General features: G+C 41.2%; 1 protein-coding gene across 4 annotated transcripts in view; it reads left to right on the top strand.

The window, feature by feature from the left end:
* The window catches only part of PPP1R12A (protein phosphatase 1 regulatory subunit 12A), a 150,119-nt gene that overhangs the window by 124,501 nt on the left and 9,927 nt on the right, over window positions 1-15,691 (top strand). For all 4 annotated transcript variants that reach the window (XM_038756294.1, XM_038756293.1, XM_038756295.1 and 1 more), the window contains 5 exons: window positions 540-661; window positions 6,093-6,158; window positions 11,350-11,366; window positions 11,707-11,848; window positions 12,366-12,470. In XM_038756294.1, the coding sequence (XP_038612222.1) occupies window positions 540-661; window positions 6,093-6,158; window positions 11,350-11,366; window positions 11,707-11,848; window positions 12,366-12,470 (452 nt within the window). The remainder of the gene's footprint in view (window positions 1-539; window positions 662-6,092; window positions 6,159-11,349; window positions 11,367-11,706; window positions 11,849-12,365; window positions 12,471-15,691) is intronic.

Below are 15,691 nucleotides of genomic sequence, written 5' to 3'. Positions count from 1 at the left end.
GCACTCAATAAATACGATTCAATGAATGAATGAATTTGGTTTAAGAAATGACAAAGCATAAATTTTTGTACTAATTGCTGATTTCCTGGCCAAAGTCGAAAAAACTTTTTAGCACTTACCATGGGCAACTTTCCACTAGAGACCATTATAAAATGGAATATTATCAACCATTAGCATTTCCTAAATTTCAGCCGAAGATGAATTTAAGTACATATTGGGCTAAAGGGAGTACACTTGCAAAATTCAGGAATATTCTCCCAGTGATGCATGTCAGGATACAGCACAACGTGATATGTTAGGAGAATTCTGTGTAACTGGGTAGAATGCCAGGCATGGGGTAAATACCAACCACTACATGAGTTTTCTGCAAGAACACCCCTGCCATAGGAGAACCGGTGTCACACTATAAAGCAGTTTCCTGTCTTTCTAGTAAGCATTAAACATTTAATCCAGTGCTGTAGCATATACTGATTCTGCTTTCATAATGGAAGAAAAGATGTTCTGACTGCAGTGTTAAACTATTCACTTTCTTGTAACAGAAGGGGATAAAAGGGAGGAAGAAAAAGAAGGAGAAGATAAATCACAGCCCAAATCAATAAGGGAACGACGGCGACCAAGAGAGAAACGGAGATCTACTGGAGTCTCATTCTGGACACAAGATGTAAGTGGAAAGTGTCTGAGTAGTTGCTTTGTTTTATGTTGAATCCAGGTTGGCTAAAAACTCCCTCTATTCAGTATTGCCTTTACTGTGATGTACTCAAACAGTTGCCAGATGAGATGACTTAAATCATTCCTGTAGTTTTTCCACTCCAATTTAAAAACAACACACTTTTGTTTAGAGGTAATGATCGATTTTTGGCCCAACTTAAAGTAGAGATTTCTGCCCAATCTAAAGTTCAAAAAATAGATTGAAACACTGCATTAATCACTCAGTAGTATTTGTTGAGCATTTGTGTGCAAAGCACTAAGTGCTTGGGAGAGTAATAATAATAGTTATGGCTTTTGTTTAGCACTTACTATGTGCCAGCCAGGCACTGTTCTAAGTGCTGGGGTAGATACAAGCATATCTTGTTGGACACAGTCCATGTTCCAGGTGGGGCTCACAGTCTCCATCCCCTTTTTACAGATGAGGAACTGAGGCACAGAGAAGTGAAGTGATTTCCCCAAGGTCACACAGCAGACAAATGGGGAGCTGGGATTAGAATCCATGACCTTCCAACTCCCAGGTCCATGCTCCCTCCACTATGCCATTCTGCTTCTCACAGTACAGAACAATAGAGTTGGTAGACGTGATCCCACCCACAAGGACCTTACAGTCTAGAGGGGGAGACGGACATTAGTAAACATAAATTGTGGCCTTGTACATAAGTGGAAAGTAGCATGACTTAGTGGAAAGAACTAAGTCTGGGCATCAGAGGACCTATGTTCTAGTCCCGGCTCAGCCAGTTGCATGCTGTGTGACCTCAGGCAAGTCACTTAGCTTCTCTGTGCCTCAGTTCTCTTTCCTACTTAGATTGTGAGCCCCACGCAGAACAGAGACTGTGTCCAATGTAATTCATTCGTATCTACCCCGCTGCTAAGAAAACACTTAACAAATGCCATTAAAAAAGTGTGGTGGAGCTAAGGGCGGGAGTGAATTTCAAGTGCTTAAAGTGTGAAGATCCAAGTTCATAGGTGATATAGAAGGGAGAAGGAGTAATTCCTCCAGTTCAAACTACAGCAGGGCCACTTGAGATTTTTAAGGAGGCGATCTTTGTATGTAGAGATGGTTTCTATTCCCCTACTCTGGTGTAGCATGTGAAATTTGGAAAAAGTGGCTGATGTATCATTTGTGGTGAATATTTGAAGTTTAATGGGACTTGGTGGTTAATTTTTTTTTTAAAGATGAAACCTATTTTCACATTCTAAGGAATTAGAATTAGTATTTATTAAACGTCCACATTGTGCAGAACACTGTACTAAGCATTGTATAAGAGATATTAGATATTATAGCCCTTTTCCCTCTAATGGCATCCCCTCTGTGTTCCCTCCCAAACCTTGTCCTCTCCCTGACTTTCCCATCTCTGTTGACGGCACTACCATCCTTCCCGTCTCACAAGCCCGCAACCTTGGTGTCATCCTCGACTCCGCTCTCTCATTCACCCCTCACATCCAAGCCGTCACCAAAACCTGCCGGTCTCAGCTCCGCAACATTGCCATGATCCGCCCTTTCCTCTCCATCCAAACTGCTACCCTGCTCATTCAAGCGCTCATCCTATCCCGTCTGGACTACTGCACCAGCCTTCTCTCTGATCTCCCATCCTCGTGTCTCTCTCCACTTCAATCCATACTTCATGCTGCTGCCCGGATTATCTTTGTCCAGAAACGCTCTGGGCATATTACTCCCCTCCTCAAAAATCTCCAGTGGCTACCAATCAATCTGCGCATCAGGCAGAAACTCCTCACCCTGGGCTTCAAGGCTCTCCATCACCTCGCCCCCTCCTACCTCACCTCCCTTCTCTCCTTCTACTGCCCAGCCCGCAACCTCCGCTCCTCCACCGCTAATCTCCTCACTGTACCTTGTTCTCGCCTGTCCCGCCGTCGACCCCCGGCCCACGTCATCCCCCGGGCCTGGAATGCCCTCCCTCTGCCCCTCCTCCAAGCTAGCTCTCTTCCTCCCTTCAAGGCCCTGCTGAGAGCTCACCTCCTCCAGGAGGCCTTCCCAGACTGAGCCCCTTCCTTCCTCTCCCCCTCGTCCCCCTCTCCATCCCCCCATCTTACCTCCTTCCCTTCCCCACAGCACCTGTATATATGTATATATGTTTGTACATATTTATTACTCTATTTATTTATTTATTTATTTACTTTACTTGTACATTTCTATCCTATTTATTTTATTTTGTTGGTATGTTTGGTTCTGTTCTCTGTCTCCCCCTTTTAGACTGTGAGCCCACTGTTGGGTAGGGACTGTCTCTATGTGTTGCCAATTTGTACTTCCCAAGCGCTTAGTACAGTGCTCAGCACATAGTAAGCGCTCAATAAATACGATTGATTGATTGATTGATTGATTGACTATATATTTGGCCGAGTACTCCTTAAGCACTTTGATACTCACCCCGGCCCCAAAGAACTTATGAAAATATCTGTATAATCTACTGTTTCCCCTCTCTGTAATTTATTTTATTGTCTGTCACCCCCTGTAAGCTCCTTTACAATTGTGATATTTGTTATGCACTATATGCCAAGCACTGTACTAAGTGCTAGGGGAGGTACAAGATAATCATATCCCATATGGATCTGATCAAATCCCTCTAAACTGTAAGTTCATTGTGGGCAGGGAATACATCTGTGTTGTTGTACTGTACTCTCCCAAATGCTTAATACAGTGCTCTGCAAACAGTACGTGCCTAATAAATACGATTGAATTGAATAATAATGATGGTATCTGTTAAGCAGAAGCAGCATTAGAGAAGCACCGTGGCTCAGAGGAAAGAGTACGGGCTTTGGAGTCAGAGGTCATGAGTTCAAATTCTGGCTCCGCCAATTGTCAGCTGTGTGACTTTGGGCAAGTCACTTCTCTGTGCCTCAGTTCCCTCATCTGTAAAATGGGGATTAAGACTATGAGCCCCATGTGAAACAACCTGATCACCTTGTATCCCCCCAGCACTTAGAACAGTGCTTTGCACATAGTAAGCGCTTAACAAATACCATCATTATTATTATTATTATTGTTAAGCGTTTACTGTATGTCAAGCACTATTCTAAGCTCTGGATAGGTCGAATAAACATGGAGCTCACAGTCTAAGTAGGAGGGAGAACAAGTATTGAATCCACATTTTGCAGATGAGGGAACTGAGCCACAGAGAAGTTAAGTGATTTGCCCAAGGTCACCCATCAGGTATGTGGTGAAGCCAGGATTAGAACCCAGGTCCTCTGACTCCCAGCTCCTCTGATTGCTGGGCCCATGCCCTTTCCACTGAGCCACGCTGTGTGTGGTCAGGGTTTGGGTCTACCAACTCTATTTTATTGTACTCCCCCAAGTACAGTGCTCTGTCCACTGTAAACACTTAATAAACACCAATGATTTGATTGATTAATGTTGCATCTTGGTCTCATAATCAGCAATATAACCCTTAAGGTTGATAAGTAGATTCAGGGCCAGAGTTTTGTGCTACATACTTTGGTTCATATCTGGGGCGTTGGCTTGCAAAAGACTTTCATCCTGGATCCTTGACTACAGTGACAGACATTCACAGGGCTGTTAGCCATGCCATTTCAGCCCTCTCCTGCCATCTCTTCAGTCCTCTAGATGCTAAATCAAGTTAGAGAGCCTTGAGGGGGATCCCCAGGGATAATTGCAGCACGTAGGAGGAGGAGGAGAGGGGATTCCTGGAGCTCCATTGGAATTGGGGCTGCTAAGGAAGAAGCAGGATCATTGGGTAGCCACCAGCTCCCCAGCCTCATAGAGTGTTTATAAGCAAGTTTTTTCTGAGGGGCAGAAATGCAAACTTTGGAGAGCTGGTGTCTCTCAGCTGCTGCTTTAACTTGCCTTAATTGACCTCCTGTAATTCTCACTGCCAAACTCCTGACTAAAATCAAATCTCTTTTTCAAGCTCACCACACTCTTAGCAGGCGATGGGACCAGGATGCAAACCCATGTGCCATTCCATCCCCGTTGTCAAGGCTGAATTCACTCATTTGTGAGTGGGAGGTGATTCTGGAAGTATGAAACATGAATGCATTAGGGGGAGAAAGGATGGGAGAAGGTTAGATGAGTAGGATGGGGGAAGGGTAGGGAAAAGATAGGAGGAAATATTTTTTATTATAAAACTGATTTTTGAGATGATTGGCACATGTGCATTTTTCTACTCGATGTTAATGCAATTTCAGTGGAGGGCAAGATTTCCCAGCTGCTTTTCATAAACATCAGACCCAGTGGAAAATGCTCGATAGCCCCGTTGCGTATCATTTAGATGAGTCTGTCTTCACTCTTCATTTTCCTTCCTAAAGTATTCAGCAGCCATTCGTATTTATAAGTATTTTATAATCATTTTCTAGATCACTTTCTATGAAAAGCATTATTTAAGGTTTATAGAGGAATAAACAGTGCTTGAAAAAAATCACGTATTGAATTGGTAGCAGAACTTCCCTCTTCAATCAGTCAAGGAGCTTTACATTTTTCACAAATATATCAGCAATTTTTATAATTTAGGGCAAATAGGCGCAGAAGTCATTTCCATTATTCAGTTGTGGGAATTTGTCTAGAGAAATTTAGAAAGTCTAAATCAGAGGTAGAGTTTATAATGGAATCCAGGCTTTCTATTTCCAAACCCCGTGTGCTCCATACCAGATCTGGGTGCCCCAGAAGCTAAGAGAGTTCAGGTAATCAGGTCTCACTGTCCACTGATTTTCCTGAAAAATGTTTTTAGTTGTGCTCTGAATTATTTCTTGCAACTGGAACCATAGCTAAGATTAAAGAGATTTCATTTCATTCATGGTCAGGGATCCTCAGGCCTTGAACTGGTTCTGCCATATTCATTCAGTCATATTTATTGAGCGCTTACTGTGTGCAGAGCACTGTATTAAGCACTTGGGAAGTAGAAATTGGCAACATATAGAGACGGTCTCTACCCAAAAACGGGCTCACATTCTAGAAGCTTCAGACTTCCAGAATCACCTCCCACTCTCAAATAAGTGAATTCGGACTTGAAAAAGGGGGATGGAATGGCACATGGTTCTGCCATATTATGCCTTCAGTGTTCATCTGGCTCATTTGTCTCCTGGCAACAAAAAAAGTTATCGTTGAAGTCACTTCTCTTAGGTCCCAATAATAATAATAATGGCATTTATTAAGCGCTTACTATGTGCAACGCACTGTTCTAAGCACTTGCTTCCTAACTTGGTTACCTTCTGCTTGTCACTAGAAGAAGCATCTGTGTGATAGAGAGAAAAAATGTTTTTTGTTGAAGGTGGGTAGGGTGATTCTTATGATTTCTTGTTTTTTAACTTAATGGCAACAAAGATTTTTCTGTGGTGCACAGGTCATTACGATTCTTATATGGCAAATGCTTGAAATCTGTCACTTGTCTAAAGGAATTAAAAATTCATTTCAGAGTGACGAAAACGAGCAGGAGCAACAGTCTGACACAGATGAGGGAACGAATAAGAAGGAATCTCAGGTAATTAGCATTAAAATCTCTCACCATTCTACCTCTTCCAAAGACCGCTCCTGAATAATTATTTGTGTTGATTGTGCTTTGTTATAACAACTCTGTCTCCTGGGATAGGAAAATGCTTATCATTTAAAATGCCTAAATATCTGAGATGGAAAACTCATACACATTGTGAGCCCCCACGCAGAAACAACTGACTGTGACTAATTCCTGCCTGTGTATTCTCTCCCAGTACAGTTCTCTGCACACAACAAATACTCCTACTACTACATTGTAGTCAAAGATGGTATTGCAGACTCCCTGAAAAGCCAAAGTTAACTACCATAGTCTAAAATCTAAAAGGATCGCTAATATACCACGGGTGAGGGGTGACAGAAAAAAACATTTCAAGAATAGGATATTAATTGTAAAATTGAAAATAGATGCTTCCAAAGTTGTTTCTGCAATTGGGAAGGTTTTATTCATTCATCATTCAGTCATATTTATTGAGCGGTTACTGTGTGCAGAGCACTGTAGTAAGCGCCTGGGAAATACAAGTCGGCAACATATAGAGACGGTTCCTACCCAACAACGGGCTCACAGTCTAGAAGGGGGGGAAAATTGAATCTTTTGAAGTAGTATACGGTACTGAAGGAAATAACTCCATTTAATTTAAAAATAAATGCATCCTTGGTGGATGGGGAGGGTCAGGAAGGAGAAAAAAATGTATCAGACATCATCTTTATCCCTCCAGGCTTGAGGGTTGCATGCCTATAAACCAGAGAGAGGTAATTCTGATCCCAAGGTAAGGGCCCTGAACGGCGCTCTCTGGCTTTGGAGCCTAGAGAAATACAATTAATGTTTAGCTAAAGCTGGGTGCTAGTGGATCAAAATTCTCCCATCTTTTCATTTAATGTTGTGCAGCTTGGGGGTGGAGGTCCTCAAAACTTTGAAGTTCACCAGGTACGGACAGGCACGCTGTCTCTCCAGGGTTTTCAAAAGCTGCCTTAACTCCGAGCAGGCAGCTAGGGGCTGCTCTAACATGAGAGGGAGTGAACTCACCGCTCACCCAACACTTTGTCTTAATCCTCTCCTCCTTCTAACTTGAAGTCCGGCATGGGGCCCAGATTGTCAACCCATGATCTCTCCCGATGTGTTTTTACCCTGCCTATCTTGCTGTCTGAAGTGCCCAGGATTAGCAAATAACTCTTTCCCATCTTAAGTCATCTTCGGGGCTCACCTTGCAACTGGTGACCATAGATGGAGAATCGCAAGAAGCTCATCTGGTCCGTGTCACCTTGTCTTTCTAATAGCAGGACCGCTTGCTCCACACTGAGTAAAATCACAAAGAACAAGGTTAAAGCTCTTCTCAGACTAATGGACACAATAAAATACCTTTTTGTACTTTGCATTTGTAATGAAAGACCTTCACCTCTTTTGTAAAACAGTGGGAACCGAGCATGTTAGAATTGGTTCCTTAAAATTGTCTCAGTTCAGAACCAGTTTTCCCCTGGGAACAATGTTATAAATGGGATTTGATATTCTAGTTTGACCACAACTACCCAGAATTGTGGACTTGAGTAGTATAACTACATTAGTGTGCTTAAATTGACTGAGGGGTTTCACCGTGGAGTAGTCGGTTCTTCCTCATAATTAAAGTGAGCAGGCCCCCCTTGTTGACTTCCCGTGCTAGATAGGTAACCTCTAATAACTTCCACTCTCCCATGCCCCACCCCCCAGTTTCTCTCCCGATGTCCCGTGCCTTCTTTTTATACTTTATCCCCCATCACAACTTTTAAAATTGTTTCCCCCTTTCTCCACAACTTCTGTTTGCCCCCAAAGCATACTCCCCCACCATAGAACAGACTACTGTTGTAAAGTTGAAACTCAGGGGAGGTTTAGAAAAGTCAAGAGTGCTTGCTGTTCCATCTTAATTTTAAACATCTTAGAAGTTGAGCACTTCTCATGAAGGTATTTTTTGCATGCAAAACTTCTTGTTCACCTCTAAAAGTCAAGGCCTCTGTTTTTAAGAAGGTAGATTAAATAGGTCTAGACATTTTGGTTAAGAGTTGAAACTTAAATCTGTGTGGTGTTTTGAATTCTTTGGCTATTATTTTGAAACACTAAAGTTTTTGATTCTCTTAAGCAGTGCTGCTGTTTCTTTCATAGCTTGAGTAATCATTTTTCTAACAGGTGAAGGGCCAAGAACAAATCCACAAAATCTACAAAAAAATGTATTTTCCATTTTCACAAAAGTCTAACATGGGTTAATGATTTCCCTCCTGTTAGTACATAGTGGGGAATTTTTGTAGCTTAGGCTTCGTTCTTTGTTTTGGCATTTCTGAATCCATTGCTTGAGATAAGATGTCTGTTCTTGCCAGTGGAATTCATTCAGTGACACATGCAGTGGTGAGGTAATTTTGAGATAAAACCTATAGTCATTTTGGGTGCTGCTTCCTTTTTTAAAAAAAAAATATTTTGTAAAAATACTTCGTTTTCAGCTTTACTGTTACAATATTTCAGAGGAATGCATTAACATTTAAAATATTACATTATGAAAAGCTTTTTAATAATTGCTTCCTTTTAGATCCAGATCAGGTTTCAAAAATGAGTGACAAAATGATTTAAATTCAGTAAAGTTCCTTCAGTAGTTACAGAATCACAGTTTATAAACTTGAGATCAGTTTTACTGGTTGGTAGACATACTTAAATTTCTAAATTTGGTTGTTGGCTACTTGAAGAGAGGCAGCGTGGCTTAGTGGAAAGAGCCTAAGAACCTAGGTTCTAATACTGGCTCCGCCACTTGTCTGCTTGGTGACCTTGGGCAAGTCACTTAACATCTCTTTGCCTCAGTTTCCCCATCTGTAAAGTGTGGGTTAAATACCTGTTGTTCATCCTCCTACTTAGACTGTGGGAAAGAGACTATGTCTGATATGATCATCTTGTGTCTACCCCAATGCTTTGAACAGTGTTTAGCACATAGTAAGTGCTTAACACATACCATAATTATTATCGTAGCAAAATATTCACATTACCTTTTCTGTCTGATTGTGCTAGGATTGGCTTTTTAGGAAATAGGACATTCTGTATTTTTTGACAAATTAGTGAGTCCTTCATGCGAGAATTTGGCTTTGTGGAATACTTTTTATGCTGCAGCTTGTAATAGCATTTTGCACTTCAGTGAATAATACTGGTAATTCAGTAAGCATATATTCAAATAAACAGAAACCATTATGCATTGAGTAAAGATAGTTCTCACGCTCTTGAATACAAGAAAAGACATTGTATGGGAAATGTTGGCTAGAGCATAAATGTTATTCTTCACTCTCTTCAAGAAATAATGAATAATCAAGAAATAATGACTTCTTATGGACAGCTAGCCAAAAAAGGGCAAAAGTTGATTTGTCTTACATTCCAGAGCTAGAAAAATCTTTTAACTTTGCCTTCTAACAGTTCAGTTCCGTTTGCAAGGCCAGAATTTAGTAATATTGGTGGTTCTAGTGCACTTGTTCTCTTTTTCTTTTCACATTTCTCTCTTTCTTTTGCTCCCTAGTTAATTTCATTTTCATTGATTGGTTGCCCATGGCCAAAGAATTTCAGTAGTGGTGAGGTATTGATTGGCTGAGTGCTGTGCAATAACGTTGATCAGAGAAAATTGTGATAGTAATTGTAGTCATACACTAACATCTAGAATGGAAAAAACTTTAGTGTTTAAGAGGTACTTTGAGCAAGGTGTTTTGCTGACCAGGTTAAATTTAAATGCACTCTAGAGATGTGATAGGAAAACCAGATGTGCTGGAACATAGAAATGTACTTTTTTAATCATCCTGAGGTGATTTTTTTGAAATCATCTTGACATTACAGATTAAACTTTTTGAATCTTGATTTATGGTCGATTTTAGTTCCAAAATTTTGAAAATCGTTATAAACATGAAGTTTCTTTGAGTAAGTTTAAACCGAAAGTTTCTTTCAGTTAAACATTAAAAATGAAACTAAAATCATTTTTGCAAAGCAGTCTTAGAAAGGTCTTTAGGTGGCTGAGGGGCTCCTACTTAGAATTGGGACACTAGGCACCTGCCCTGGCTCACTATCACAGGGCCATGTGGAGAACTGAGATAGATAATAAGCTCCTCAAAGGCAGGGATCCTGTCTCAAGTTTAGCATACTCTCCCAAGCGCTCCGTGCAGTGCTCCGCATGCAGTAAGCGCTCAGTCAGTTCCAGTGATTGATTGATTGCTTGATACTAACTGGATAGTTATTTCCTTGTAGTGTTTCCAGAGTGGCCGTAAGTAATTGGGTGGGTTATGTACCATATTTAAGGTGATGTTTTGGGGCTGAAGAATGCTTTCTCTTGACTTGGAACTTCCCCCGCTTCTATCGTGATTTGGTCTCCTTTTCCACCTGGAGCTGTTCGGGGTTCCCATTTCTGCTCTGAAGGCCTAGAAGGCCACATTCCTGTCCTCAGGCCTGGGGCTGCAGCCCATGTCGGCTGTATGAAGAAGAAATAAACGGAGGGGCTCAGATTCCTCCTCGCATAGTTGCAGATCGTTTGAAGAGCCAAAGCAAGAGGCCTTGCCAAAAGAGCCAAGTGGCTTTCCAGCAAATGGATTTTAGCTTAATTTCCATTGTTTATTTTAAGATATGCATGCAGTGTCTCATGCATGTAAGTGGATTTCTTTGATGTAGCTTCTTTTGTTACTTGAAAAAAAGAGATTTACTGTCTCTGTGACGTGCTGTCTCTTATGAAAGGCTTTTTTTGTTGTTTTTTTTTAATACACCTGGTGATGAAGTGAGTGGTAATGTTGGTTCTATTTTTCTAATGTGTATCTGAGTTGAGTTGCAGAAATATTGTCTTATCCATCTTAAGAAGGAGAGGGCTGTTGACAGGAAGCCAGGACTTTTGAAATTTTTATTTTTCAAATTGCTTAATGCCATGAAAATTACAAAACCATAAGCCATTATAGTACTTCAAATAGCTGTAAATGTTAAGCTATCTGTTGAGTTGAATTTGGCAATCATATTCTACTATACATTTCTTGTAGTAACCATAACAAATTTTACATTATTCATAGTGTTCAGATAACATGAGGTTGAATAGTGTTAAATATTTTGCTTTTTTGTGCCTTAACTACATCTGTGCTGTGCTACATTGTCTTTGCTCAGTAAATTATTTGAGTGAATCATAAAAATCACCTGCCTTTTTTGTTTTTCCTTATAGGCTGATGCTCTTTCAAGGTATGTTAAAGTAATTTGTTTTTCAAAATCTTTTTCTTAAAATGTCCCAATACTTAGAAGAAAGTGTTCATATTTTTACACCAAACATCTAGGATCAATTTGTCCCTATTGAGTAGGTGTTGATAGTAGGATGTAGAAAGCTTGTATGTGCTCTAAAATATTTCCAGGTAAAGCGGTTAATATTAACTTTCTGTCACGAGGGTTTTAGTGTTTTGGATGCTTAAATTTGGGTAAATAATGATAAACTTGAAAATTTCAATAATTTATAAAAAGCCTTCTATTTGTAATACATCAATAGCCATCTGTACTCTCTAACATCTCAGAATATTTTGTTTTGAAGATATGAAACAGGATCCACTGGGACATCATCTAGTGACCGTTATGATTCCTTACTGGGCCGTTCTGGGTCATATGGTTATTCAGAAGAAAGAAAACCTTACTGTAGCAGGCTAGAGAAGGAAGAAACAACAGACTTCAAGAAGGTTTGTGGGCCAGTTGATTGTTTTGTTTTAAGTTACTGGTGTTTTTTTGCCCACAGAGATTTGTCTTAAGTTAAAAGAATAAAGTGCAAGTGGACTGAGTGATTTGAGACCATTTCCTAGAAGTTGGAATTGAAAGTTTCAGAAACACTGATTACACACACACACACACACACACACACACACACACACACACACACACACACACACACACACACACACACACACACACGCGCGCGCGATGACTCTTAACAAAAGAGTCTCTGGATTTTATGTATTTTTGTTATTCAATCCATTTCAGTGGTATAAAGCCCACAGTCCAGTGTTCTACATTAATTAGTCACTTAATGGTTACTCTTATCAGTGAAGGTGTATGATTTTCTCTTTTTAAGTGAAACTGAGTTTTATAGAAAGTGTACTATTTTGGCATATTACACCTGATTAAAAGAGATGACACAGGCTAGAAAAGTTAGCACATAGGAAAGATATTAGGTGTCTAATCTGCCCTCACCTTTTCCAGCTGTATGAACAAATTCTGGAGGAAAATGAAAAACTGAAAGCGCAGCTACATGACACGAACATGGAACTGACTGATCTAAAATTGCAATTGGAAAAAGCTACCCAGGTTTGTATGTTTCTCCCAGTAAAGATTTTTATCGTTGATATTCCCAGGCTATAAAATTAAATCGCAAAGGATTTTCTCCAGCGTTTGTCATACTTGCTCCAATGGAAAGAAAAGGGTCCTATCTCACTGTAATTCACCTGTTTATTATTTTAGCCTCTTAAATATTAGCTAAGTGAAAAAACAGGAAAGCCATGTTGAACTTTGCCAAAGTGCTCTGCTACCATCTGCAACTCATTTGCCCCCAAATTTGAAAGTCTGGACAAAGAGCAAGTTGTTAATTTTATAAGGACATGAGGAAATTCAGTATAATAGTGCCAAAATATCACTTGTCTGCTGTGTGACCTCAGGCAAGTCACTTCACTTCTTTGTGCCTCAGTTAACTCATCTGTAAAATGGGGATTAAGACCCGTGAGCTCATGGGGTTCATGTGGGTCAGGGACTGTGTTGATTAACGCATATCTACTTCAGCGCTTAATACAGTGCATGATGTACAATATGCACTTAACAAATACCATTTAAAAAAAGGAAATATGACTGTTCAACTTGGGAATTCACCAAATGAGCAGAAAAAAGGCACTGAGCCACAGGGAGTTAGAAAATTATAATAGCAACAATAGTCAACTTGTTCACCTTCCAATAAGAGGTACTATGGATGAACCCAGTGGGGTCTGTTTTTGTCTTTCTGGTGCTGGGATTGGAAACGTGAACCAAATTCTGTAGTCGTGCAACTATCTCAAGCGTTGGGTTCATCACAGTTTCATATCAAGAAGCAGCAGGTCCTAGTGGATAGAGTACAAGCCTGGGAGTCAGAAGCTCCTGGGTTCTAGTCGCGGCCCCGCCACTGGTCTGCTGTGTGACCTTGGGCAAATCACTTCACATCTCTGTTCCTCGGTTCCCTATCTGTAAAACAGAGATTAAGACTGGGACACGGGCCTTGTCGAACCCAATTTGCTTGGGTCCACCCTAGCACATAGCATGGTTCCTGGCACATAGTAAGCGCTTAATAAATACCACAATTATTGTCATTATCATTCCTATTCATAGACCTTAGGAAAGCAGTGGATCCCCATTAGCAAATATCTGGCCATTACTAAGCAAATTGGGTTGCCTTAAGAAATTTATCAAGACCCTCTCTAAGGCTACTGCGTGTCAGTATAGTCCATCGATACAGCGTCGAATGCCTTGTCAGAACAGGGCAGTGTGGCAGGTCCAATTCTTGCTAACCTATGCTTCCAGGTTTAAAGACCAAAGGTGGAAACGTAGTGCCTAAATACTTCTCTGAAACCCCTGGAAACCCTTCTAACTCAATGTGATGTGCATTGTTGATAGTTTTGGCACCTCAAAACCAAAATAATGATAATAATGGTATTTGTTAAGCACTTACTATGTGACAACTACTGTTCTAAGCCCTGGAGTAGATACAGGGTAATCAGGTTGGATGACCTTTGTTGTCTTGGTCCCTTGTGTGTGTGACATTTCAGTCAGTTTTAGAGCAGAGGAAGTGTCAGCTGTACAAGTTGTGTCTTCTTGCCCGACAGTCTTTCTGGAGTTCATCTTCTCTCATGACTTCAGCTCCCGCGTATATGCTGATGTTGATGATCATCATCAATAGCGTTTATTGAGCGGGTATTACATGCAGAGCACCGGACTAAGTGCTTGGGAGAGGACACTACCACAGAGCTGGCAGATACATTCCCTGCCCACGAAGACCTTACAGTGTAGAGGATGGTACTGAGAAACAACAGACTTAAACCTTGGGGTGGTGAACCTGTCACATAGCCGGGTAGAGCAGTAGCAATTTAGACTATGCCACTTGATACTCTCTCTTCCCTGCCAGTTACATTACTGCTGATATGTGAGGTGCTGTAAGCAATCAGGCGAGTGAGGGCAGCCCATTGGAAATGGTACACAATGATGTGTGCTTTGTTTTTGTTTGTTTTTACGCGCAAAGCCCATTTTCTACCAAAATGACCACTGAGAGTCATGCTGGTCTTCAGAACACTCACAATAACATCTCATGAGTCAGTCAATCGATGGTGTTTGTTGGGCACTTACCGCATGCAGAGCACTGGACTATAAGTGCTTGGGAGAGCACAATAGTACAGACTTGGTAAATGTGTTCCCTGCCCAAAGACCTGACCTCTCTCCAGCAGTTCAGTCTCATGTTTCCTCTTGCCTCCAAAATGTCCCCACTTGGATATCCGACCAGCACCTCAGACTCAATAGATCTAAATTTAAACTTTTAATCTTCCCTCCTAAATCCACTTCTCCCAACTTTCCCATTTCTGTCAGCAACACACCCATCCTTTAACACCTCTCTCCTCTTCAGTCTATAATATTCATTCATTCATTCATTCAATCGTATTTATTGAGCCTGCTGTGTTCAGAGCACTGTACTAAGCGCTTGGGAAGTACAAGTTGGCAACATATAGAGACGGTCCCTACCCAGCAGCGGGCTCACAGTCTAGAAGGGGGAGAATAATACCTCCTACTGCCCAGATTGTCTTCCTAAAATAGAATTTGTCACACATCTCTCCGTTCCTCAAAGACTCCCCGTATCTAACATCAGCCAAAAAACTTCTTTGCTTAAAAATTCTCCACCAGCCCACCCCATCTTGCATACTAGCTCTCTTACACAATACGCCACCCCCTCCACCCCTCTGGCTCACACTCTTTATTCCTCTCAAACTCATCTTCCAACTGTGTGTCTCTCCACTTCTTCCACTTCTAATCCCTTACTTAAAACTTATGCCCCCTGCCTGGAAATTCCTCCCTTTTCAAACCCACTGGACTCCAGCTGTCGATCTTCAGTACCTTTCTACAGCTCTCCCCCTTCCAGGAAGTCATCCCCAATTCCCCAAACTCCAAGTTACATTAACCTAACAGCCACCTTAGTCACTTAAATAATTGCACCCAGCTTTTGCACTTCCATGCCATTCTACACACAACTCCCGAATCCTGAAAAACCTCCGATTGTTGCATATTTTTCTCCATGTCAAACAGAAAATCCTGTCCTCTGACTTTAAGGCACTCAATCAACTTTCTCCCTCTCCTCCCCAATCCAACTTATCTTTGCCATTCTTCCACAGCATCTCACCTGTCACTCTTCACTCTTCTCTAGCCATCCTGCTCATAGTGCCTCAGTCCCATCTCTCTCTGTTGTATCCTCCCCCCTACCAGGAATTCTCCCCACCCCTTCACATCCTGATGAATTTAATCTC

Source organism: Tachyglossus aculeatus, chromosome 14 (genome assembly GCF_015852505.1).
Source record: "Tachyglossus aculeatus isolate mTacAcu1 chromosome 14, mTacAcu1.pri, whole genome shotgun sequence".
NCBI classification, from domain to species: Eukaryota; Metazoa; Chordata; class Mammalia; order Monotremata; family Tachyglossidae; genus Tachyglossus; species Tachyglossus aculeatus.
The sequence above is the reverse complement of the archived record's forward strand: the minus strand, read 5'-3'. Positions and strand labels throughout refer to the sequence as shown.